Source organism: Excalfactoria chinensis, chromosome 3 (assembly GCF_039878825.1).
Source record: "Excalfactoria chinensis isolate bCotChi1 chromosome 3, bCotChi1.hap2, whole genome shotgun sequence".
Lineage (NCBI taxonomy): Eukaryota > Metazoa > Chordata > Aves > Galliformes > Phasianidae > Excalfactoria > Excalfactoria chinensis.
In genome coordinates this window covers 18,214,249-18,241,586 of record NC_092827.1, presented here as the reverse complement: position 1 = coordinate 18,241,586, position 27,338 = coordinate 18,214,249, and the positions used below count along the sequence as shown (strand labels likewise).

The 27,338-nt window shown below is 39.7% G+C and overlaps 1 protein-coding gene across 2 annotated transcripts; it reads right to left on the bottom strand.

Annotated features, from left to right (window-relative positions):
- Positions 1–137: 137 nt before the first annotated feature.
- On the bottom strand, positions 138–27,049 carry FBXO25 (F-box protein 25). 2 transcript variants are annotated; one of them, XM_072333031.1, is made up of 11 exons: positions 26,940–27,049; positions 22,704–22,847; positions 17,117–17,223; positions 15,817–15,866; positions 14,901–14,993; positions 11,267–11,360; positions 10,470–10,654; positions 8,551–8,733; positions 7,111–7,254; positions 3,882–3,908; positions 138–1,284 (listed from the first exon to the last, which is right to left on the bottom strand). In XM_072333031.1, the coding sequence occupies exons 2-11, from the start codon at positions 22,838–22,840 to the stop codon at positions 1,195–1,197; spliced, it is 1,110 nt and encodes a 369-aa protein (XP_072189132.1). In that variant the 5' UTR covers positions 22,841–22,847; positions 26,940–27,049; the 3' UTR covers positions 138–1,194. The 2 variants fall into 2 exon arrangements, with proteins under 2 accessions (XP_072189132.1, XP_072189133.1); XM_072333032.1 differs by lacking the exon at positions 3,882–3,908.
- Positions 27,050–27,338: the final 289 nt, after the last annotated feature.

Below are 27,338 nucleotides of genomic sequence, written 5' to 3'. Positions count from 1 at the left end.
CAATTACTACCAGGAGCAGAATATAGGAAAGTCTTACTATTAAATTCAAATGGGTTCATCTCTATGCAAGACAGATTTGAAGTAATAAAAAGCCACGATTTATTACACCGTGCAAAACTGGATTCAGAACAAGCAACTGCAGAATAGAATACATTTTATTTTTCCGTACGTTTCCTTTTATTGGTTAAATTTCATCAAGAAAACCAAAACTCCTGCAATTCTTTTTCCTGTCCCTCTCTGAGCTCAGCAATTCCTTTTGCACTACAGACTAGAACAAGATGCTTCCTGGGGAATTTCTTCCCTGATTAACCCAGCAGAAGGTGCTCCTGCTCCAACTGGCTTCCAGGACTTCCCACAGCTTGCAAAGTCAGGTTAAAGCCTCAGTTTGTCACACCGTGTCCTGCCGCAGCCTAGGAATGGACAACCCCATTCTCATTAGGTTCCAGTAATGCCGTCTTCTTCTTAGAAGATGAATCGATGCAGTTGCGTTTGTAGACGTACTGAGCAGTATAAAGGAAGGCTGTAGCAACAAGCACAGAAGTCGTTTTCCAGTAGCCCCATCTGTTTTCAGTTATGGAGTATGCTGAGATAGGTTACATATTTAATAAAGTCCTCTTAAGAAAAATAAATATTTTTTTGCATAACGCAGATATAAAAATTGGTCAATTCCCTCTATTTATATGTCCAACAACAGCTACATTTTATTCACTAGCTCACAATGATTAATGCCTTGTTGGTAACTGGTTCGAGTCCAAGAGAATTATTAGCCTACTTTTTATAATGGCGCAAATTATATGGAGGAGTTTTGAAAACGGTGGCTTAAAGGAAGAAGAATTAGCAACAACAGAAGTCATTTGGTCCTGTAAGTATAGTTTAACTCCATGATATCTTCACAATTCCCTCACATCGTATTAACCAATTATTAAGGCATCAAAATGGATTTAAAAATCAAGATTAGAACCACCAATAGATTTTCTCAAAGATTTTTTTCCCCCCATGTCGTCTCCTCAGCTCTTTTCTGCTGCAGAACAACACTCCAAGCACACCTGCCTGATAAGCTCCCCACCTTTATCAGAGCCACAACAAAACAAACACACTGCATAAAGAGCGCAACACATCCTGCCCAGCTCCTCACAGAAAGGAAACATAACCCAAAAGAAAGACCACAACGCAGGAGAGCAGTTACTGAGCATCTCAAAACTTGAAGAGGTCAATGAAATGCTGAGGAGACACCGGCGTGAGGCAGGTGTTTGGGTCACTGGCTGTGCAGGGGTGTCCCGAATCCTGCAAAAATGAAGGAGAACACATGAGCTCTCTTCATACCCACGATCCCTCCGTTCTTTTATATTATAAAAAGGAAAGCAAAAAGTCACATTTAGCAACGTGCAGCTATTCACACCGTACACAAAGCGACAGGGGCTTGCTTTCTCAGTAACTCGCTCTTTGAAAAGATATATACACGCATGCACACAACTTTTACACTCAACTCTTATGAAAACAGGCCTTTCCCATTTGACTGTGGTATTATGAGACAACTTCAGGTTTCAGGAAGAAAAAACCCCCACTCTCCTCCCTTCAAAAACAGAGCTTGAGTCAGAGCTCTTGGAGTAGGAAAAAGAATACACTTTATTAAATGCTATTTAGAGACCTAGTCGCTTCTGTGAACCTAATCTGACTCTAATCTGAAATCAGCCACTACTTCAAGGGAAATCACTCCTTGATTTCTAAGTGAAGGGCAACAGCCCCCTTAAAGAAGGGTAAAGGAAAGACGTGGAATCTCATACAATAAAAAAAGAAGAGAGCTGCCCTATGGAAGGCTGAGTTCACAAGCAGTTGGGTCAGCTTCAACCTGAGGTATGATGACTTAAACTACAGCTTTCTTATACAGCCTGGGAAAGGTACAGCCATTAGTTTAAGGCTAGAGATTGTGTTCTGTAGCACAGTGAAAGGGCAGTTTTCCTCTTCACTGGTTTTTCAAATGGCAGTGTCAAATGGGAAGGCTTTCTCAATACAAGTTCACCAAACCTTGTGTTTCCTTTGATACTTTGGAAACTTAAACCCAACACAATTGTCTATTTTTCCATCATAATTCATAATGGAATATTCAGTTTTGCACCTTAGATGGAACCCTCTACAGAAATGAAATTGAGTTGTAATGAGATGTTCCCACACAGTTCAAAGTTAGATAGAGATTAAACAAATATCTTGACATTGTAAGGCTCAGAAATTGCCATTCCAGGTTTTTAGAGGCTTTTCCCCCTTTTCCAGTGTTGATAAATTTACCACATAGGGCCAGAAAGCTACAGTAAGGAGATCAAAGACCTCTGAAATCTTCGTTTCTTCTATTTCCATGGGAAACGAAATTACATACAATTTTGCTAACAGAAGGAAAGAACCTGGAAATTGAACATTTGTGTAGTATTTTCCTCACGTAAGTTTCTGTTAAAGATGCCATGCTCCCTTCCACAGGCTTTGCAACACTGCAGTGCAGTAGGCCAAGTATACATTCAAAAAAGCCCTCCGCTTTTCCAATGGAGATGGTTACTCCATACATCCATTTATTATCTGTGCTTTTTCATTAAAACATAGCTGACTATGTGAAAATACCATGCAATATCTCCTCATCCTTCCACTTCTCTTAATACTTGCTTTGGTATCATTTAAGAGCCAGCTGCTCACTTGATTAATGGAGGAAAGAAGAAAAAGAAAACAAATAGATCTCCAGTAGATCTCCAACAATAGATCTCCAGACTCCAGCTGGGTCTGCCCATGTAGGGAAGATACTGATGAGAAAGGTAGCACTAATTCTGCTCATCTTGAGATAAGATCTGCACAGAAGGGAGATGCTGTGGCAGAAAGATTCCCAATGGTAGTTGCCAATGTCTCCTGCTCTAACAATGAGATCTGGTATCTTGTCATGGGTAGGACTAGAATCCCCTGGTTTCTACCATAAGATCTATCTATCTAGATCCGATAGTAATATCCATTAAAAAAAACAAACACAAAGAACCAAAGTAGGTTATTAAAAATGGAAACCGCAACTCTACAGAAGCAAAGCGATGTGGATGGAAAAGAAGGATCATAAGCATCTCGTCTTCACGTGCATTTCTCTCTCCAAAAAGCTCTTTCCTTTGAAATTATGTTTACTAATTATTGTTATCAGTGTTGAAGTCAGATTGACTTTCAATATATCTGCTTAGTTTAGAATTCAGTTCTAGCTGTAACAGAAGTATTCACCAGGAAGAACGTTTACTGAGGAGTGTAATTGTTTTCTTCCTCTGATTTTAATCACAACTGCAAATCATGAAGCTCCCATGACAACTTCAAAGCTACTCCTTTTCTGAGTAATTATTTCCACCATCTCTTCAATGAGAAAACATTATTAATTGCTTCCCTCACCTTCTCCAGTCCTGTGTGTCCTGTCTTGGGAATTTCTTTTCAGAGAGACTCTTTCATAAGAGTATGTGTAACTACAGCATTCCACGTGGATTCTATTCTATGTTAGTACCTTTGTTTAAAGGAACCTTCTGAGGTTTGTGTTACTGCTTTCAGATTTCAATACTGAATTAAATGCATAAGGGAACACAAACAAAAATCAACGGTGAGAGACTGTTTCTTAGTGAATCTCAGTAACACATGGCACTTCCGTTAGATGTTGAGTAACAGTCCTCAGTTTTAATGGCAATAGCAGTAAATACAGCAGTGATAAAAAATAAAGATTACAAAGAAACAGAATGAAAGTCAGCACTGCCTTATCTAATAGGGACATGAAGAAAGCATTCCCGGTAAACAGAAATAAATACAAAACAAATAGAAATGAACATGGTATTTGCATTACAGACCAGTGAGCACTGAAAACAGATGGGACATGAAAGAAATACCTTGAGTAACAAAGCAAGATGGTAGTCCTTTGAGATCGTGAACAAGGAAGCAGGAAGGAGAGCCATAAAGTAAAAGAAGCAGAGTTAAGGTTTACCAAGGCTAAGGTTTATGTACCACTTAAAACTTGTCTTGTGGCAAATCACAAGCAGTTAAGGAAGCTAAAAATCAGCACAAACCCTAAGGAAGACTGAAACCAAGCATGAAACATCACTTACAGAAAACAATTACACTGTTACACAAAGCTGGAAGTATTTAAAAAACAAAAGGTATTCCAACTTCTACAGCTACCCCAGAGATGGCTACAATAAACTGGGTTGGCTAAGAAGATAACATTACTCACAATGGCAAAGTTACCTGGTGAAACTGAAGAAGAAATAGCACAATAGTATATATAATAGCATCCATATAAATACTATACATAAAAAGCACAGTATCAGTCTTAATTAGTTTGTTCATAGTTCTGCAGCTTCCCTACTCCAACTGCTTGCCAATTCAGTTCACTAGTCTTCAGTCCCCTTTTCCCCCACAAGGCTTTCTTTCAAAGGACACAAAATGAAAGACAAGAAGAATATCCTGGGTTGAACTTAATTAGCCTTCTCTTGTTGTCAGAATCTGTATTATATTATCAATGTCATAAACTGATGAATAATTCTTCTCAGCAACAAAGCACAAGCCTACCTACGGCTATCTTACAACCTTGCTGCTTTGGATCTTAGAAACTTAGCCCTCAAGAATAAGCTCACCTGTGGCTGGTTTCTTCAACTTTATATCAATGCTGCCCCTTAGCTTAAATAACCTCCCGGTGGAGCAATATTTATTCACCCCTTCTGTCTCTAGGACTTCATGGAGAGCAGTCATATTCCTGCTTAGCTTTAATACGTTCAAGTGGAAAGAAATTCTAATCATCTTCATCCTGCAGGATTTTCCTCTGCAACAACTCCAGTGTTTTGCTTTGTTCTTGACTGAGGGGGGTGGGGGAGAGGGAAAGCAATTGCAGTCCTGAGAAGGATTGCCTGACGTTCCTCTGAATGCCCTTGAAAGCAAAAGCTGTCTGATTTCAAGTGAAACAAAGAAAAAAAACCTAAGATTTTACATTATAAGTTACCTGAATAATGTAGTTTTCACTTGATTCAAGATTCAAAGCTTGCTACTTTCCCCTCTTTCAAAAGGGCTTGTTCTTTTAAGGTTTTTCTTTCGTTATACATCCAGTAGTATTTAAGAATAAAAGCTTCAGCTGAAAACAAGTGTGTACATTACAGCAGTGCATATGAGCAGCTGATGTAGTTCATTTTATAGTCTGCTTAATAAAGCATGATACTAAAGCTTAAATGATTTGGTAAAGCCAGAAATAATGTCACCTAGCACAGAATTTGGCTAGAACTGATAGAAGTCCATTCATGTCATCATCGTGCCTCTGCACTTGGCTTTCCATTCATGTTCAAAGAATGGCTTTTCAGACCAGTGGTTTAACCTTTCATCATCTCTGCCAATAAATGTACCAACTGTGCAGAAATCAGTTCTTTCAACCATCTTTCAGCCTGTTCAAGTATTGCTTTCAAGACAAGGCTTAGAACCTGAGACGTAGGGAAGCAAAAACCAAATGCATGCTCAGAGAATAATTGGGCCTGGAGGTTTCCAGTTCAGTCTTCTCAAAGCAGGGTCAGCTCTGCTATCTGACCAGCTTGTTCTTTTATCCAGTCAAGTCTTCAGAATGTTCCAGGATGGAAACTGCACAACTTCTTTGGACAAATCACTCCCTTGCTTGGCTGTCCTTGTGGCAGGCTCTCATGTTCTTCTGAAGTGGTGTTCTCCACCCTCTCCTCACATGGCACATCCTTAAGCCACCCAAACCATTTGTCCCAGCCCTCTTCAATGCCTCCTCTAAGAGGCTGATGAATCAGATCAATGAATCTCACAAAGAAAGCTATTTGCTTTCCATATTTAGTGTAATAATTCAGTCCCAAACCACCTGTTCCAGAACCATCCAAAAAATCAATCTGTAGCCACACAGTACCTAAGACTTATCCAGACCTCCAGGACTTGTCTCCAGATCTCTCAGTCAGTACTGCAAAGGCAGTCAATAATCAGGTACTTCTCAAACCAAAGTACCTTTAACAGCTCATTCTGTTGTTTCATTAAAAATATAAACCCACAGAGAAAATGCTACTGTGCCAGCAATGAACTGGAACAGTCAAGGAAAACAGATCTGTCTGCAGAGATTCACTGCTTCTTACTATTATGAGGTCTCTGATGTTAGCACAGCCTAGGCAAGACAAAAGATTGGGCACCCATGCCCTACAATATTGAGCAACGTTAAGACCTACTGGGAGGGCTCCCATGGTATCAAGAGTACTCAAATATAAAATAACATAGTACCATGCTATTACTATGTAGCTTATCCTGTTCAGCAGCCTCATTATTTATACAGAAAATAAAGCTTAACACCGACATGCAACAAAATTACAGAAAGGGGACAAAAGTAACTAATTCCTGTGAATCAGAAGATGAATATTTCAAGACTGAACTGTTTCTTACTCTTATTTTCCCCCACTCACTTGCACTACCTGTATGTGGCCTCTGAGCTGCAAAATTAAAGACACCTGCCTAAGGCTCAATAATGGTACATATACAGGAAGTAAAAGCAGAACTATCAGTTCACACAAGAGCAAAATAGGAAAGTGCCCTACAACACAAAAATTATCCTGCAAGACAGAACATGCTTCACAGTCATCACCAAGATCAACTTAAAATGCACTTCAGATTTCAAACATTCCTCAGGGTTACATATGGGACAGAAGCAAGACTACAAAGATACTCGGTTTTATACCAGTGTGTCAAGAATGCTACAGGATTAAGTTATTGCACACTTCCATTGACTACCACGGCATCACTAGGAAACAGAATGTCACACCATACAAGTTTTCAGCAGCTTTGCATAATATTACATACAGGGCAATACAGACCGCAGCTCTTTCCACATGATGGTCTCCCTTGTAATTTTTGATCATTAAGGCTATCAGATATCATAAAAAAAATGCTAAATAAAGAACAAGTCTGGAATTCAATACCAGTTTCATATCAAAGCTTTATGTGTTACTTGAAGTTACACATGAATTGGCTGATCACATTTCATATGAGGAACTTGATAAGGTGATCTTATTTTCCTTTTCAGGCAATCATCAGGAACTGTTTGAATCTATTTTTGCTTATGTATTTCAAAGATCTTACCTTCCAAAACAGAATACTACAGTGTCGACAGAAATGCAAGGTGTCTCCATACTGTTCCTTTTTTGGGTAGTATTTCTGTAGTGCAAAGTACATCAGCTTCCAGTCAATGTGACCCTTCTCTGACAGAATCAAATGCCTACAAAACTGAACATGAAATTAATACACTCCTTTAAAATAGTTAAAAGAACAGTCACATCAGGTAAAGGACTAAGAAAAGAAGCTGAAGTGTTATAATTGGAATTCTTTGAAGTCAATGATCTGACATCATATGTCTCTGAAAAGTAGCAAGATACCGAGTCACAAAGAAGTTGAAGCTAAAAATAGGAATAGACATTTGCAAAGAAAAAGTAGGTCACACACAGCTGATTTAACTCAGTAATGGTTCTAATTGTCAATAAGTGCATAATAAAAACAGTATTTAGAGGCATAAATTCATCTCATACTTTCTTTAAAAACACTTCAGGAATGAGAATCAAAGGAGCATGAAGGTTAAAAGAGACACCTAAGATCATCTAATTCAACTGTCCACTCACGCCAATAAAGGCCACCACACCAACTGTCCTCAAGGAAAGGGTAGATGTACCTAAACATCCTCAGGGTCAGCAACAACAATACCACCTCCCTGAGCAGTCTGTTCCACTAACACTACCCTGTAGCTATTAAGGTACCACAATCCTCAGAGAAAGCAGCATTTGATTCAAAGTTGTTTTTTTCCCCTCCCCTATTGTATTAGTAACATAAAATATTTAGGAATGCACTGACAACGCTGTGCAGAAGTGTTCATTATGCTGACATGCTTATATGATTTTTTTTTCCCCAGTGTTACCTTAGTGTGACAGGTTCCTCTCCCAACTACTATAGTCACTGTTCAAAACACCTTACTTCACCTAACCTCAAAATACATCAAACTGTTACATTCAGCCTGAATTCACCCCCCACCCCCTCAGTTGGCCTTTGACCACATTTTCCATTATGCTCACCCTAAAGTTTCTCTTCTTCCTAAAACTCTTACTAGGGTGAACTGTAAGAGTTTGTATCAGTACCTTTTCTACTATACTTGTAATTAATTTGCCAGTCACTGACCACATGGTAACAATTCAATCTATTACACTATAAGAGACGATATACAATCTATAAGAGACAATATTTTCACATCCAAGCAATCAGTTCTGTCTGCCTACCTTGATTAAGTAAAACAAATTCTACTCTAAGTACTGAAAATAGCAGGGCAACACCTCTACCACATTTATTGGGACTGGATAGAAAAAAAGACTTGGGATAGAGTGAATAGCTACCCTAAATTCAGACATGTTGAGAACAAATTTTCAGACCAATCACATTAAAGAAACAAACAGAAAACAAGCAGTATTTCCACATGCTCTCATACTTCAGTCACACTTCGCATGTATATCACACAGCAAAGGTGCAGATGATTATTACCTGCTTTTCTGCAAAATGGTACTGGCACAGTTTTTTCCACAACTGCCTGTCTTCGCTGAGCATGTACAAAGTTGGTGTCACTTGACCCAATGTAATAATGTCCCAGCCATCAGAAAATCTGTGTAAGATGTTACTCAGCATATGTAGAGGAAGATCACTGAGTGTAAGACCATCGTTGACTTGCTAGAATTAAGAGTTGAAAACTTAGCAAAAAACAAACTTGACAATAAAAGGTACAAATAAAATCCTTAGAGATACCTCAGCTCTTACTTGTACAATACCATTGAGCAGCATCTAAGATTAGTCATGTGATAACTTGGTTACTAGATTTAAAAGGTTTGAAGTAATTATAGGATAATAAGTTTTGCCATTTTTATTAGGAAACAGCATGTCAGTTTCTCTTAAGAGGAATACAGAACACTGTACAAAATATAGGACTGAAGAGTAGAAAAACAGAAGAAAGCTTTCTTCTGCATCTATCTTCATAATCTAAGTTCATTTCTCAAGTCTGGAGATAGCTCTCTTGATAACACAAACAAGCAGTTCTGTAAGAAGAGACAGATCAGAGCACTGAGAAGGTTCTCCATAATAGCCTACACCTCTGCTAAAAGTTCTCTTCTACAGGGTAAGCATAATTCATGCATGACTGAATCTAAGGGATGAGCTTCTTGACAAAAAATGACAGAACACTGTTTTCCCTGGAACCGATATTACTAGAGAGCACTGGAGGCCCTGCGAAGGATGGAGGCTGCTGGCCCCACCTGGTGGAGCTGCCCTACCAGGGAGTGCTGGCCCCACTGCAACTGAACTCCAGCAACCTCTAGTTTACATCTGTTTACTTCACAACCATTCATCTCACTTACAGATGGAGCTTTCCACACTGTCATCTATTATAAACATCCCTGGGGCTACCATTGTGCTCAGGAGTATGTGAGCACTGCAAATGCAAGATCTCTTAACAGTTATTTCAACCGCTGTAGAACAGCTCAGATGGAAGTGGCACGCTGGAAAGTAGTAACAGTACTGTAGCATCTCAAACTCTGATTTGGTTGCTTGGCACAAGAGAACTGCTGAGATCAGGCTCCTCATTTCTTTTCTTCCTGCTCTAAAGTTGCTGACTTATTCAGATGCCCAGCACATGCAGCAGCTTCAAAGATGAAAGCTGTTACATGCAACATCTTGGAGCATTTCTCATGGAAGTGAAGGTCAAGCCTGAAAACACAAGTCTCCTGCTTATCTTCAGAAGTTCCCACAAACAACACACAAAAAAACCCAACAAAAACTTGGAAGAGTTTATACCACATACTTGATTCAAAGCTGCATGATCACAGTCCAGATGCTAAAATCATTATCCTTTCCTCACAAAAAGCAACTGTGCTAACAAATAAAGCCATAGAACTGTTACTTCTATGTTCTGCTTTGTCTCTTCCTGGTCCATATCAAAAACTCACTTTAGGTTTGCATTTTTAGTGCTAGAACATTTACTTAGGAATCAAAAACTTAGATTTTGTCAGCTCTACCTGAATATCTAAAGAAACATCTTTAACATTCTCTGGATGAGGAAAAGAATTACAGCTATACAGTAGCCAGAAAACAGTAGTATAGCCATTATACCAGCCCTCATCAGAGAAAAACCTATTAAAATACTAGGAACTCTTTCCATTTTAGTAATCATTACTTCTCCAAAACTAAGGAAAAAACAACAATGATGTGAAGTGGGCCTTCTGTCTCTCAAAGCGTTAGTGACTCATTTTACCTCATCACTTCAAGCTACTTGCTAGAGAAATTTCTGCTTTCTGCTGAGCTCATCTTTTTATGATGTATTTGAAGTATTGTTCACTTAAATTCATACATCCATGTTTAATGTACTTTCTCCCCTCATCTCCTCTCTCCTCTACAGGCATCACTTAACAACATACCTTGTTCATCTGAAGGTTTTTTAGCTGCTGTTGCCACAAGCGGATAGTTTCCAATCGGCACATCCAAATATTAATGTTCCCTACCAGCACAGACTTTCCTACTCCCCTGATCAGTATACAGAGAGTGGAACTCAAATCTTGTAGAAGATCTTTGATTAATCGTGGATTATGATGGTCTTCCATGACTAGAAAAACAAAGTACAATTTTTTGTTATCTCAGTTACCAAGCCAATAGAATTAGCTTAAGCTAACTCAAGATAACTGCTTGTGTGAAAATAGCTGCCCTCATCCTCTCTCTGACATTCATTAATGCTGTTCCATAAAAGCAACGTAAATAATGAAAAAAAAATCACAAGAAAACTTGATTAAAACTACATACTATGCATTCAGCAAATTCAACACCACATAACTTATAGATTCAAACTCCTTCTGTTCATAGCTGACAGTACGATATTGCCACTTTGTGTGGTTACCACAAAAACCTGCTAAGTATTATGGGATAACTTTTTAAAATAAACTATACATAGTCAGCTATGTACTTCAGACCTCAGTACATCAGGCACATTAGTAATATGATTGTTTTTCAAGCTTATGACAGCTGTTTCATCTAACAAATGACACATTTCATAAAGACTATAATTTAATAGCAGACAATAGTTTGTTTCTGTGCAGAATTTAGCTGGCCTTTGACTTCACTCATCTGTTTCAACACATAATTCAATAACAGAGAAACCACGTCATTCAAACTGGATGGTAGGTACTTCTACGGCATCTGAACAACCAGAATATCAGTTTACCTTTCCGCACAATTTTGTCTAAAATGCTGAAGTAGTTCTTCTGTGCTGCACCGCTCAGTGATGTTAGCTGGGATTTCGCAATTAGCTGCAAAAGCTGTGACAGAGAATTAAAAGACAGCAGACTTTAGAATAAAAGATCAGGCACATTCAGAACATGCATTCACTCCTAACAACCTTGAGCAATTGTATTTCACAAAAATGGAACTATGAAATTGAGAAAACAAAAGTAGGATAAATGCAGGAAGCTTTAGGCATTAGTACTTGCATTCTGTGACCAGCTCACTGAGAGGTGTATTTTCAAAACATTATACAAATACAAGCATACGTCTCTACCATAGAGCACATGAGATCTGATCTTTGTAAACTGTAATGAAACAATGGAGAAAATTTGTACTTGTGAACTTGCAAAACAATGCAGTTGAGTACTGATTCTCCTGACAGATTCAGTGGTCAGGAACATTCCTCTGAACTGATTTCAGATACCAGACTTCCAGTTTGAGTCAACCATCACACTGGCTAAACTCAGGCATGATATCCTAATATGCTACTTCCTGCTCGCAGAGGTAAACGTGCTATCTCACCTAAAGGGAAAGGTGAAGCTGCTGTATCCCTCCTACATTCAAGTTCCTAGTAAAGGAAACCACAGTAATTTAAGAATGAACAATATTCATATATTGCATTGGTAACTTTCCTTAACATAAACAGTTTCTTTCTGGAAATGCTGCAGTCAGAAGAATATTAAGAACAGTGGGAATAGTCTACAGGAAAGAAACCAGAGTGGATGAAGTTCTTGCCACACACGAATATCAAGCTCTAACTCCTAGAAGCAGGCCCTTTTCCATCCTTACATCTCTGCTGATTTGGTTTAGAAACTGATAAGGATTGCCCCTTCAACAACAACAACATCTAAGGATCAAAAGGTCTCAATATTAGAATAGTATTGCAATGTTTAAAAGTTTACCACTAAGTTCTGCAACTGCAATTCATAACATTGCTCAAAGTTCTCAATACATCAGGAATGGAAAGCAGGGAGTAGAAACTGCAATTCCCCACCGAGTACTCTAAACACGAGCTTGCACAGCTATGCTTTGTAGGAGAGCATCAACTACTGGCACAGAGGGTGAACAAAGACTAAACCTGCCAAAGAATATGTTGTATCTAAATTTTCAAAACACTGATTTGACTCTACACTCAACATTAATTCTTCCTTTGGAGGGGGAGAGAATACACCTGCTATCTCCCTGATTTAATAACGCTCCTTCTGGCTTCTCCACATGCTCCCTGACAAAGCATTATGTGCTGCGGAAGGAAAAAGCAACTCCTGATTTATTTAAATACAATTAATCTATTTTTATAGTTTTTGAGACTAGATGTCAGGACCTCTCTCACGGTATTTTCAGGGCCTTTAAATTCGATTAACAGGTTAGAGAACACCTAGATGTCTCTGGCAGTTTACCCATGCAAGCAAGTATGCACATTTCTCTTATTTAAAAGAAGTCACATTTGCAGATCAAATCCAAGAAAAATTCCACCCAGCTGATATCAATGAAGATATTTTCAGTGAAAGTTAATATACAAGGATTCAGGTGATTTTAGCAGGTGCATGAGGACAAGGAACTAACAAGTTAACTCTTGTGATACGTGCATAGCTGCGTCTTACATTGTCTCAAGATCATAATGTCAAATGGATTAGCTGTTTATCCAAATAGAAACATTTTCTGATAAGGCCATCCACATCAATCATTTGAAAGCTAAAAAACTATTACAGCATAACAAGTACAGGAAAAACTCCTCTCTCCACCGAGACTAACAGGGTCTTGAACAAACACCTGTATTAACTTTAGACAATGGTTGAAGGTGGTTACTTGCTGGAGCTTCAAAATGGATGACCTTGACAATCTGGGATCCAAGCAGAGATACTCAGTATGAGCTGGTATGTAACAAATTAAAACAAAAATACAACTTTATCTTTCTGTCTTGAATGCAAAAAGCAGACCACCACACAGAAATCTGGTCGTCACTGTGTTCATGCATAGCCAGCATGTTAATCAAGCTGTGAGTCCTGGTGGCCAAGAAGGTCAATGGGATCCTGGGGTGCATTAAAAGGAACATAACCAGCAGGACAAAGGAGGTGTTCCTCCCACTCTATTCTGCCCTGGACAGGCCTCACCTAGAGTACTACATTTAGTCCTGGGCTCCCCAGTACAAAAAAGAGAGGGATCTACTGGAGGGAGTCTAGCAGAAGGCCACAGAGATGATAAAGGGCCTGAAGCATCTCCCCTATGAGGAAAGGCTGAGACACCTGTGTCTGCTCAGCCTTGAAAGAAGATGACTCAGAGGCAATCTTATTCATGTTTGTAAATATCTTAAGTGTAGGAGTCAAAGGGACATGGCCAAGCTCTTTTCAGCAGTCTGTGGGGACAGGACAAGGGGAAGCAGCCATAAACTGGAGTGTAGGAAGTTCTACACCAATATGTGAAGGAATTTCTTCATAGTGAGGGTGACTGAGCACTGAAATGGGCTGCCCAGGGGGTTTGTGGAGTCTCTTTCTCTGGAGATATTCAAAACCCACCTGGATACCTACCTGTGCAGCCTGCTGCAGGGGGCCTGCTCTGCAGGGGGGTTGGACTCTATCTCTGGGGGTCCCTTCCAGCCTCTTCAATTCTGAGACTCTATGAACCTTATCATTCACATGCGACACTCAAGGTAGACACCATTTATAACATGGTTCATGTCTAGTTTCCCCACCTCCTTTCTTCCTATCTGTGCTACTGAAAATGCTGGGAAAGAAAGGTTCTTGTCTTTACTCGCAGAGCAACATTAAAGTACAGTGGCCTTAAACTGGAGGGGAATAAAACAGGCAAGTATCCTAACCACTAGCCTAGAAGGAGATTGTTTTTGCATTATTTCCTCTGGTTCCACACCTTATGTTTTTCTGGAGGCGTAATACAATCATTTTTACAAAGTTAGGTGGAAAATGTGCTTTCTCTCAAAATACTCTATGATCCAGTAGTTAAGGTGTCCTCCTGATAGGCTCATTTAATGGTGGTTTATGTGTTTTCAAGTTCTGAATACTACCTTTTTTTTTTTGCAAGCCTCACCTCTGAGCTGAATTCTGTTCTGATGTCTGACCCAGCTCTTAAGGAAACTCAAAATGTGAGATGCTTCATTATCTCAAGTCAAATGAAAGAAATTGAGGCTTAGGACAGATCAAAATCTCACAGAATAAACATTTTCAAGTAGGCAGGCATCTAGGAAGTTCAGTGATGATAGGACTTGTCTACACTCATAGTTGCAGACCCCCTGCTCTCAAGACTAGATCTGTCCCCACAAAAAACAGTTAAAACAGAGAAAAGGCCTGTGCAAGGGGAAAGAATCATGGCATTAACACAATGTAAGTAAGTGTTCCTATAGACTTCAACCCACTAAATTATTTGTAAAAGGCAACTTCCAATAAAACTGCTGGAATACATTTTGGTCACACGGGATTTTAACATAGGTGAATTGTCTAACACTCAAAAAACATATATACACAGGATATTTTACACATGCCTGTCAGTGCAAGTTTTTTTTACACATGGGCATATCAACAAACACATCTGTCAACAAAAGTATAAAAAATAAAGGAGCTTACTTTCACCACGTAATTGAACCTTCTGATATCCTGAATTGCACTTGAAAAATCTAGGCGATTAAAAGCTTCTCCCAAGGTGCAATAGCCATGTCTCTGAGAAAAGGAATAAACGCTGGAAGTAGAAAAAAGCAAACAGAACAGAACAACCTCTCCCCCCCCCCCCCCCCCATCAAACAACATGGTCTATGAAAAAAAACACTGCCACACAACATAAGTGTACCTATACCACATGGTATATGAAAACAGATGGGTTATTTGGATCTATCAAGTACCTTGGTAATATTGCTTGATAGCAAGACCAGAAATTCATAATCATTGCCCACGCTGGTACAAAGTGTTTTGAGAATCTATTATGTCCCTATATGGTCACAAAGCTGATAAAGTCTAGGGCTACTATGCCACTAATTTTTTGTGCATAGGACTCAAGAATGACTATAAGAAATCATCCCTTTTAAAAGAACCAAAGGAAAACAGGTAAAGAGGAGAGTCAATTATCAGAAGACAAGAACAAGTTAATTCAAACAACAAAATATTTTGTCCACTCCGGGAACTGGCAAGAAATACAAGCAAATAGTCAAATATCAAAAGTACAACTAACTTCTGTACAAGTGGGGAGGGGAGGAAAAATTGTCCCAACATACACCTTATGAGGGATAGCAATGAGTGGTTTTAGGCAGTGTGTTTTGGCATAAGTGACCCTAAACCTACACCCAAGTTCCCACTTCTTTAGCAGAAGAACCTGCATACACAAAAGTGACTTTGCTACCTGCTTCCTTGTCTCACTTCAGCTACCAATGAAGAAAGCATTAAGTACAACTGAAAATGCACATACATACATATATATTTTTTAATATGAGAGTTGCCATTAAAACACAAAGACTATACAAACTGATGACCCAGAGTATGCAGGACTTACTTCTCTGGTGCTTTCCTTATGAACATAGATCCAATTTTCACGATAAAAACCTGAAATAGAAACAAAAGTACTTTTAGACTTCTGTTTGAGATAGTACATTCCAGGAAGACTTGGAAGAAAACAGACCATCCTCAATAAAATGCTTAATAAGAGAGGAGATGGAACAATTTTGGTGAGGCAAGCTTTTCAGAGCTGAAAAGAACAGCTTCAAATGTTCAGAAGTGACATACTTTAAAACACTCAAGTTAAACAACATTACACATCAAACAGGAACTGGGACCACCAGCAGATGTAGCACAGCTTTTTTTCTTTTATTTATTTATTTTTAACTGTGTACCAAAAAAAACCAGTCAGTTTCTCTTACAAGCCCCGATACTTTTCAGTCCATGAGGCTTCTTAGCACAGGAGGGAATAGAAATGCACAGCCTTTTATCATTGAAGGTTCTAATTCTCTAACCTATTGTTTTTTAAGATTCCTGCAGGAAAGCCAACTATGCAAGATCCATAATGGCAATTTCTACATCGACCTTTCAACAGTCTAAATACATTGTCAAGTGAACATTCTCTTACATACAACTGCTTCAGTATATTGAAATACTTTCTAAACCCAGGCAAGCTGGAGGATGCTTTAAGCTTCCTTTATGACAATCTGTTAATTTCAGAAGGTACAAATGACAAAAATCATTTTGAGATCAATGCACCAGGAGCCTCCATGGTTTGCTATCAACTTTTTTTTCCTTCTACTCACTCTACCAACCTCTCTATTTCAAGTACTTTACTTGCTGACACACAGTTGCAACCTAAAACACAGGTCCTCTTTTATAAACAGCAATCAACAGGAATAGATTTGATATTCCAATAAAGATATTTTTCAGGAAATTCAATACAAAGCCTTCACTAAAAGCATTATGACAAAATATTTTTACTCCTGAACTAATTCCAGGGGTATTTCTGTAAGCAGACATAGAAACAATTGAAAATAAAACTGCTGCTTCAGTAAGCAATGACTTTTCCTAAGCAGCCAGAAGAATTTCATCTAAAAATAGACCACAAAGCAGAACAGCAGTTTGCATTCAATACTTATTAATTGGGAATTGCTGTTCTTAATTGAATTACCTTTGAACCTTTGTAAATCTCACAGTAGATGACCAATGCTACAGTTCAAATAATATACATCACTCCTGACATTAGGACTTGATGCCAGTACAGAGATGGACATAATTTAGAAGACTATCCTATATATGAATGGCTATTTTTCTTTGAACCTACAACAGTCTAAAGGGAAATAACTCAGACTTACACTGTGAATCCGTGTTGTTCCTACAATGATCTTTCTTCCTTTTCTTGGCTGCAGATTCACAATCCTCAGAAGCGTACATTTCATCATCACCATCACCAGTTAAGATACTAAAATAAAGACATAATTAGAACAGCAGTAATTAAGCACCTTAGCCGCATAGAGCTTATAATTCTCCACATTAAAAAGCCTGGTAGAAGAAAAAAGTGTTTTTAAAATGTTGGCTGTCTACCTGAAGGTAGAAAGCAGCCTCTCTCACAATAAATGCTGCTATGTTCTTTTCTCCACAGAGTGCTGAATTTCATATGCATTTAATCACTTTGATACATGTATTTTCTCAGTAGCTAATGACCTAAGTCATTAGTGATATTTAAGACAGACTATTACGGAGACAGTAGTAGCTGAATGATTGGCTATCTGCTAAGTCCCACGATACAAAAGTCACAATTTAAAATGGACACAAAACTGCAGCACACAGGTGAAAATCAGCACAAAATTACTGGACAACCACACAAGGGTGGGGAAAAAAAAGAAACAGCAAAAAGGCCTCTTTCTTCTAACCACTAACAATTTTAGTGAGAAAAAAATAAGGAAAATCTCTTAAATGCATAAATCACATCATTGCCCACGACCTAGGCGTTATCATACTGTGTTAGCAGATATCACAGGGCATCCAGAACCATGCAGTGACCCCTAGCTCTTCCAGGGGACAACCAGCTATAGCTTTGTCACTTCTGAGAGAGAATTACATAACCTGACAGTGAAAATTGACTGTACCAATGATATTTTTCATATAAGTTTAATGTAGATGAACATTAGAATGTAAAAACTCTACTTGTGCTACATACAGATAAGGTTTCACTTTCCATTTTCAGAGAAAACTGTAAGGAACAGCAATTCAGATAATGAACACACAGCAATCCAGATAATGAGCGCATATTTTACATAGAGGCAATAGCTGATAACTAGATAACTATGATAACTAAATGCTGATAACTAGAATAACTCAGGGTATAGCATAGTGAAATTTAACTATAAGACTTATTTCTACATCATCATTTTTAACAAGAAAGCAGCATACAACACTTTTTCCATTCATCACTTTTCTTAAGATCTGGATTTGCCTGTTGAATCTATTTAGCAACATCAGTTTGAGGTTCAAATTGTACCAGCAAAACCCTAATGCTAAAACTGAAGGTCAGTGGTTTATGCAAAAGTAACCTGTAGTAAGGGATTAAATGGCAAAAACCATGTTAGTCTACTGCTACTAGCTTACAAAGTTGCAGTTCTCATATCTGAGCCATCTTTTAAGAAGAATGATTAAACACTGCACAAAAAGTTTAATTGCTCTAATGAGCTCAGCTTAATGATACTGATGAGTTTAGAAGACTCAGAAATAGGAATTTTCCCCTGAAGTTTAAACCCTGAAAAATAAAAAAACAAAACAAAAAACAAGAAAGCAACACACCTCTAATTAAGGTAAAGCTTAAACTAAGCCCTCAGCATGAAATTATGACTGAACGTATTTAAAGCATAGACACCAGTACTTCCATATTTTATGCAACACTGTCACATATCACATCTAGTCAGACTGCAAAAGAGTCCAGAGAAAAGACACTGGCAACCAATGAAAGTAGAACACTGACAACTTATTTGGATTATGTTGTGTTCTAACCTTCCAGTTTATTTGTTTTTAGTTTTGGTGCTCTGTGGTAGGTTACCCCCCCTGCCCAAAGAAGCCTTCCTAACAGAAATCTTTAAGTTCACTCAAACAATTACATTTTAACATTAACTATATCACCACATCCCATGAAAAGTTGTTGCAAAATTGGAAATAGAGCCCAGCACTCTCTGGTAAAGCCTCCAGCTTTATCACCCTAACGTCAGATACAAGTCACTGAGATCCAGGCTGATGTTCTGCCTACAGTTCAGGCAGAACAGAAATACACACACAAACCCAGAGCAATGAGCCAGGCAGGGCAGGAAGCATTGAGAAAGGCCATCTTTAGAACAGGAAGGTTTATCTGGCACAATTCCTACTTTAGTTCCTGGAGAGAAAGAGCCCCTGGAAAGCAATTTAGAGCAGTAACCTATCTGAAGTTATTTAAAGCCTCTCTCCTTCCCAGACATTTCCTCTAGTATCAGACAAACAAGCAAGGCAGCCTAATAAGAACAGTCAATTAACATAAAGAAGTGCAAAGAGGGCTATTTCAAGTAGGTTTGTCTGATATCCAAGTTCAGCCATGACATCCCAGGAATTCGTGTCATTTCAGAGACAAAACTTTGACTGTCTTTGAGGATTTTCTCACGTGAGGCTTCATCTCCTTGTGAAGGAGGAATTCACTGTTCACTCTGTGTGGAGTCCTTCCCTATGCATCAGTAATTATCACTATTCTAGGCAAAATGTGAGGGGTTCACATGTTTCCAGACTCGTACTGGAAAGGAAGTAAGGGTCCCACAGCTATCAGAAAGAACAGGACAGAACTACAGGCGGGTCTCCAGCAAATATTTGCCTTTCTTTATTCCTTGCTTTGAAGGGCTGGCTGTTCAGCAACAAAGCCACCACTCCCAGTACCAACTCCTACCTCTCCAACCGCCAAGATACAGCTAAACAAAGTCAAGGACGCTAAGTGCTACCTATGCCATTACACGTATGATAACTTCAGTTGTTACCATAGCACCACACCTAACATCTAACTGCACCTGAAAGGTTCTAACACATACTTAATACTGCCAGTGTGCAGCTGTTCTTACGTTCAAGTCTTGAAGAGCTTTTTCATAGAAATTGCTCTGTAGCTTCTAAAAAACAGAAGATCTCGTGTCCTACATGCAGCTTAAACTACAATATTCCACATTAAATAAAAAAAATATGCCAGAATTTCAACTCTATCAAAAATGTAGTTTCATGACATTATTTTAACAGCCTTCTGGGCCAGAAGCCTTTGCAGGGCTATCTTAACTGCAGCTATTCTTCTTCAGCCCCTTGCTTCCTTCCTCACGGACAAAGGATGGGTGTTTTTACCTATGGAGACGTACTCTACCTAGATATAGAAAACTCCTGAGTTTAGTGCCTGTACCAAACAAAGTTACAATATCTTTGTCAAATGCTAAAATTACCTGAGGCTGGCTGAGATCTGACGACTCCTATCGAATGCTCACAGAACTTCTGTTAACACCACAGTTTGCTTAGATAATCAGATGAAAGACACCACAGGCACAAATGACTACCCTGCCAGCCCAATCCAATCTCAGCTGCCCCTGCTTTGGGTTGGGTCTTTGGACCAGATGGCTTCCAGAAGTCCTTTCCTACCTAAATTATCCAGTATTTTGCATAGACATCAATCATTGTTTCGCAACAAAAGTTAACTCACAGATCCAGAGTTCTCAAGCTGTAGTGAAATTACTCCAAAGTCATGCTATTATGCCAAGTACCACCAACTTGAACACCACGGTTTAGTTTTACACAATATACATTTAAAGCTGCACATACTGAAGCAACAAAGAAACAAGACTAGGGGATATGGTGTGGTTTTCTTTGCTAAGTAGAAGACATAAGATGGAAAAACTGAGGAATTACTACAGATGAGGCCATCTGTTGCAGAACAGGGTGATTCTCAAGTTCAGGATTCTGACAAGATGGCAAGCAAGCCTAAGAAATTCCAATTACACAACATCCCCAATACCACACTTTTTTTATCCAGAGCATTTCATGACCGGTCCTTCCAAATGTATGTTCTTTTCCTAATTCTTAACCAGGTCTCTTCTCAAGCACTTTATTTAAATCCATTCCTAGCAATACAATTCCCAGAGAGTTCAACAGTAAGATCCCTCAAAACTAAGGAAAAAATGGAATACTTCTGCTTGAAGAAACAGTGAAAGCAGTCTAATTTTGTTCTTCAGAGAAAAGATTCCACATATGTATGTATATATACACACAGAATCACAGAATTATAGGGGTTGGAAGGGACCTCTAGAGATCATCGAGTCCAACCCCCCTGCCAAAGCAGGCTCCCTACACCACGTCGCACAGGTAGGCGTCCAGGCGGGTCTTGAATATCTCCAGAGAAGGAGACTCCACCACCTCCCTGTGCAGCCTGTTCCAGTGCTCCGTCACCCTCACCGTAAAGAAGTTCTTGTGCACATTCGTGCGGAACTTCCTATGCTGAAGTTTCAGCCCATTGCCCCTAGTCCTGTCCCCACGCACTACTGAAAACAGACCAGTAGACACTAAATATACTGGCACACATTGACCAAAAAATAAAAATCAACATACTATTAGGATCAGAAAAGCAAAAAGTCTTCGTTTACAGTGATATTCACAGAAATGATTATCACTGCTGTCATACTTGCCAAATATTCTTTAAAGCAATCTACTAAATACAAAGCTTTATTAGCTGTGCGAGTAAACATCAAAACTAGACTCCATCTGCCAATAAAAGATTTACAAAAGAAGAAAAATTATTCCTAGAGTATTTAAGGCAACTTTTTCTTCAGATATACACTGAAAGTTCTTCCAATGTTTTTCATATCCACGGCAGCCAGACTGTGTGGGGGAAAAAAGCCCAAATGGCATCAGTAACAGATGAACACAGGAAGTAAAGGCATAAAGAAATCTTGAGAGACTGCCCAGAGAGGCTGTGGTCTCATCTCCTGCTCTGGAGATAAATCCAAAAGCCACCTGGATGTGATCCTGGGCAACGTGCTCTCAGTGACCTTGCCTGAAGCACGCAGGGTTGGATTAGTTGATACCAGGTGGTCTCCTCAATCTCATCTCTCTGTGATTCTGTGAGACAAACTCAATAGCAATTCTTCACTGCTTGATTACACTTGAGGTTCATTTCACAAATTTAGAAAACACAGGAGTATGAGTAGAGCAAGTTCTGGCTTGCCAGTAAATTCCCACTAGATCAGATTACTTTCTCTATCATTTACTGGACTAACAGTAAAACACAGAATGTTCGCTTTTCTCATTATGATCACATTAAGCTGGAATTTATAACCAAGAACGTTATCCCTAAAAAATACTTCTTGGCAAAGACACAAAGCAGGAATCTGTTTGGATAAAGCCATTTGTATCACACCAGTGTGTGGGCACCTGCCACCAATATTACTTTATTTCCCTCTAAATCAACCTAATATGGTTACCACTCATTCTGCAGAGGCATATATGGACAAATAGAGCACTAGGTAACTGTCATAAAAATACAATGAGTCATGCTTTTAGAACAAAGGCAGTATATGACTACCATAAATGGGTCCGATCCAGTACACAATCAACAGAAATGCTTTGTTCATTTCAAGGTAACGTTTCAACACATTTGCTGCATCTTCAGCTTACAGATACCACTTTATGTTATGTAGCTCTTTTTTTCCTTAAGATTAAGATTCAGCTGCCTAAAGTAAGCAACTCTTGAAGTAACAGCAGAAAGATGGACAGTCTCCATAGGAGAAATGAACAAAGCAAACAGCTGCATCTGTAAGCTTCACGCACATAAAGAAATCACCTACCACAAGTTCAGTCAATTGCTGCCTTCCCACCTGCTATTAAGTAAAAATAACGTTCTGCATGAATTATTAGTCAATAACTTACACAGCGTGACTGATGTCATTAAGCTGACTGTTTCCACCCTGAAGTGCAGCTCCAAAAGGTTCAAATCGCTTCCATCCATCTTCTGTTTTAACCCACCTCCATCCAGGGGATCTCCAGTCCTGGCCCAAAAATGGCATGGTTTCTCTATAAGGAGCAAGAAGATGGTGTAGTATTTAACATTAATAAAACCTGCAAAGTTTGTTATGTCAGCTCTCTAACTTTGAAAAACCTGCAGCGGTCACATTGTGGAAATAAAGTTCTCTATAGAACATGCTGTTAAACATATTCAACATTTCAAGTACATTTTGGATTCCCTAACCTCATTCCTCTTATACTTCAGCTTTTCTCAGACTGAAGTAGGCTGCATAGTCTCTTTAAGGGAAATAGTTTCTGTAGTCCACGAAAAGAGGTGATAACCAAGCAAAATTAACCATGGCAGAGCAGATTGCAGGGGGCTCCACTGATTTTTGAGGTCTGAATTAAATGGTTGTTCATGTCTAATGAGCTCAAACCAATGTTTCTCCACTTATTCTTTTTTTCTCTGGTAAGCCTTCTAAATACCAAGATGCACTACACTGTATACTATGATGTTTCAGTACATAAATATATATTATATATATATATTTTGGCAAATGGATATTTTGAGGGTCATCTCCCTAGCTAGGCTATTACCTGCATACACAGGACAAATGGAGACTGCAGAATAACATCAGTTGTTAATGACTGAATTTCCTAGAAACAGATGCAAGTCAGCACAGGTCTGCCATAGTGCAGTGCTCTTCCCCAAAAAGAGGGTCACTTTTAACATGTAAATGCTAAGAATTTGAAGAAAGCATTCTTCAACACTTTAAAGAACCTGAACTTACAGCTTTTTGCCATCTCCTTCCCATTCACTGCACACATCCCATCCTTGGTTTGGGTAGAGATTTCATGTGCAGACCGCACAGAGCAACAAGCATTGTCTGTTAACATGTTTCAAATATAACACCAACAGCTTCATTCATAATAATAATGCATTTTCTAGCACCTCAACTTGAAATACATTAGGGCAGATTGGTCAAACATCACTGTGTACTTACATATCCATTCACACTCTTGACCAGCATCTATCCAACACATTAATTAGAGTAGGAGAAGAAACAGAAGGATGAAAAAAACCTCATGAAATACAAGCTGAGAGACCTTTTTCTTTAATTAAAAGAAACATCCCACAACATAATACAGAAAATGAAGTGTGCTGTCACCGCTGACACTGACAGAAGTCTTCCTGCTATCTGTATCCCAGCCTTCCTCTGAACCTGACAGGAATCGTTTCCAAAGCTTACCAGATCCTTCCCTCCAACCACCACAAACTCTATTCATACCTGCATTTGTTTCCCTACCTTGTTGGTGATTTAGGAATCACAATAGGCTTCAAAAAAACTTGTTTTTCTTCCACTAGTTTAGAACACCTCGCTTTTAGGCTGAAATTAAGACCTTTTTGTCTCTACAATGACTGTTTGAATAGCGGGTGTTCATGAGTACATTGCAAAATAAGACGCTTAAGGCACTTCAACACCCAGCAACATTAGCAACTGTTGTTTTTTTTTAAATGGAAATAGAGAAAACTAACAGAAAGATACTAAGAAAACAGCAGCAGAAGAAACAGTATTTTGAACTATGTCTAGAGATACATGAACTATTTCTAGTCAGCAGGTATAGGTATACCTCATCACCCCCAACAAGTTAAAAACTAGAATGAACTCAGAACTATAGTATATATATATACACAGGTTGAAGGAAAAAAAAACTACATCTTTTTAAGAATAGCTAAGAAATAATTGTTGGGAAAATGAAATAAACACTTAGAAGATATGCTTGCAGCAAGGTAGAATGCATATTCTTACTAGCTCATGGGGTAAGAGAAATAAAAAGGAAAAGCTTCCTGAAAACACCACAAGAAGACACAGAAAGCTTGGTTCTAAAGGATGGCAGCAGCAGGAATCCAAAGCTAATCATGATTTCCAGAACAGACTTGTTAGTAGGCTTTAAAAAGTCTTGAATCTTGGTAAAAGGTAGTTTTAGGAGTGCTACATAAAACTCCCTCCTGTGGAGCCATACAGGCATTTAAAATAACAAGCTTCAGCACACGTGCTACTTTCCAGACCTTTAGAATGATTTGGAAAACGGATGGTCTTCTTTCGGAAGGTTTCAACACAGAGTAAAATCTCTTTATCATCTGTGTTTCAAATAATGATATTAAGCGCTTTCAAAGGAGTGGCAGCCACAAGAACACCCACAAAGACCACCAACGCCTGCTCCAGAAGTCTTGGAAAGCTGTACTTAAGATAGATTCAAGGAGATACGTGTAATTTTTCCACACAAAAAACATTAACAGATGAAAAAAAACCGCTAAGATCATCTAGTCCAACCATCCACCCACCATGATGATGCCGCTAAATCACACCATTCAGTGCAACACCAACAAACACCTCTCAAAAACCTCTAGTGATGGTGGCTCCACCACTTCCATTCCCAGCCTGTTCCAATGCACTACCACTGTTTTCCCCAGTATCCACCTTGAACCTCCCCAACACAAGTCAAGGTTGTTATCTAGTACCGTCTAGTATGTTGAGTACATTATCTTTTTAAGAGTCAAAAGTAAAAGCTATTAAAAAGATCAGATTATACTTAAGAACTTTGTGGAAGATGACAGTCTCTGTGAGGCTCATACACACTGACCTATTGATGTGTCCCCCCAAAACACAGATATTCTTAGCCCAAGACACAGCCTCACTATCACACAAACCAAGAGTGTATCCCTTGAGGAGCAGTTCTCAAACGGTGCTCGTATGGATAAGGGTTTGGGGTTCTTTAACACTCAAAAGGACTTCTGTTCTGATACTGAGCTATTTGTTCAACTTCCCACAGCAACTAGTGTGGAGAAAAAAAAATAATCTGAGACTGCATAAGGAGTTAATGGAGCATAACCTGGTCTTATTGACCTAAACATGGTTTAGTGACAGAACTCTGTAGGTCAGGTTGATGACTGGACTTGATGACCCTGAAGATCTTTTCCAACCTAGATGATTCTACTGTCATCATTCAACAACAAGGGCTTAACAGAAGACACTACTTGCATTTAACTTGCACCTAAAGCCAAAGAGGAGCAAGAATCCTTCATTTTGCAACACACAGCCTCCCCCCATGTGGGTGGCAAAAAGGACAGTGGAGACAAGAGCCGCACTAAAGAAGCATGGAAAGAAAAGCACAGAAGCCTGTGTATAGCATGAGATTAACTGCCCTAGACACCCATCCACTTGTAAAGGAGCTCTGTTTAATATGAGATTGGCAACTTATCACAAAAGTAAACACTACTACAAAGACATTTATGATTGTGGCAATACATCCTATTACTATGCCACTCTACTAGAGAAAGGCTCTTCTGTGTATATATCCCTATACTCCAGAACATATAATTACGAGTCAAACCATTCTTGTTATTTCACAGTAAGACCATAGGATCTTAAAGTCTTTCTACCCAAGTCATTCTCAGATGGACCAAGTCAATGCTCTCATGTTTCCCAGCAGTGCAACAGCACACCCTTCCTTGTAACACTAACATTACCTTTTCAGGAGCTCAATCTTCAGTAGGAACTGGACCTTCACACTCACGCTACAGACAGGTGATGTTCTTCCAGCCCTATCAGCCTCTATGACTCAGAGGTCAGAGTCTGATTTGCCTTCATCCCCAGCCCACATTTCTTCACGTCAAGTGGTTGCCTCAAATCAAACCTTATAGTGCAAAATACTGACTCAGCCACTCAGCTTCTCCTCTCGCCCACCCCAACTGCACCTCTTACTTATCCAAAACCATTTAAAGACACCCAGCCTGTACAAGACCCATTTTCCAAGAAGCACAGATAAATGCTCCTCCCTTTCATTAGACTCCCTACCTGAAGCTTCTCCCCTCTTCCTTGCTGCCATCCTTTGCTCACCTCAGCTCTCTCACCCTCCTGCAGCCCCCGATACACCCTCACTCCAGTCCCCCACACAGGCTCCCATCCACCCTCCCGCACTCCGTCCCCTCATGCCCAACACCGGCCCATTCCCCCCACTTCATGCCACCGCAGCTCCTCTCTCAACCCCCTCCCGCCACGTCTGCCCACACCCAGCAACCACCGAGTTGGCGAGACCCTCACAAGCAGCCCCAGCTGCCTCCTACTCCGCACACGATCCCTTCCCCTACCCCCATACCTGCCGGCGGCAGCACGGCTCTCGGCAGCGCGCTGAACGCAGGCCGCGGCACTATTGACGGAAGTAACATGGGGCCGCGCTGACCCCACCCCCGCGCCGCGCTGATTGGCCGCCGGCTGCGGCGCTTGTTGCTACCCGGCAGCGCCCTCTTCTATTGGTAGCGCGGGGAGGTGACGTCAGAGGCGGGCGGGGGCCGGGCGGGAGCGGGAAGCGGGGCGCACGTGTCAGTGTTGTGATGGGGACACGGGCGGGGGGCGGGGCTGCCGGCAAGAGCCGCTTCCTGCCGGCGACCCGGTGTTGTAGGTGGAAGCCCATAGGTAGGCACAGCCGTGAGCTTGGGTGTCTGCGGGGGTGGGGCTGTATGTCACAAATGACAACATAGCGACTTCATGACAACCC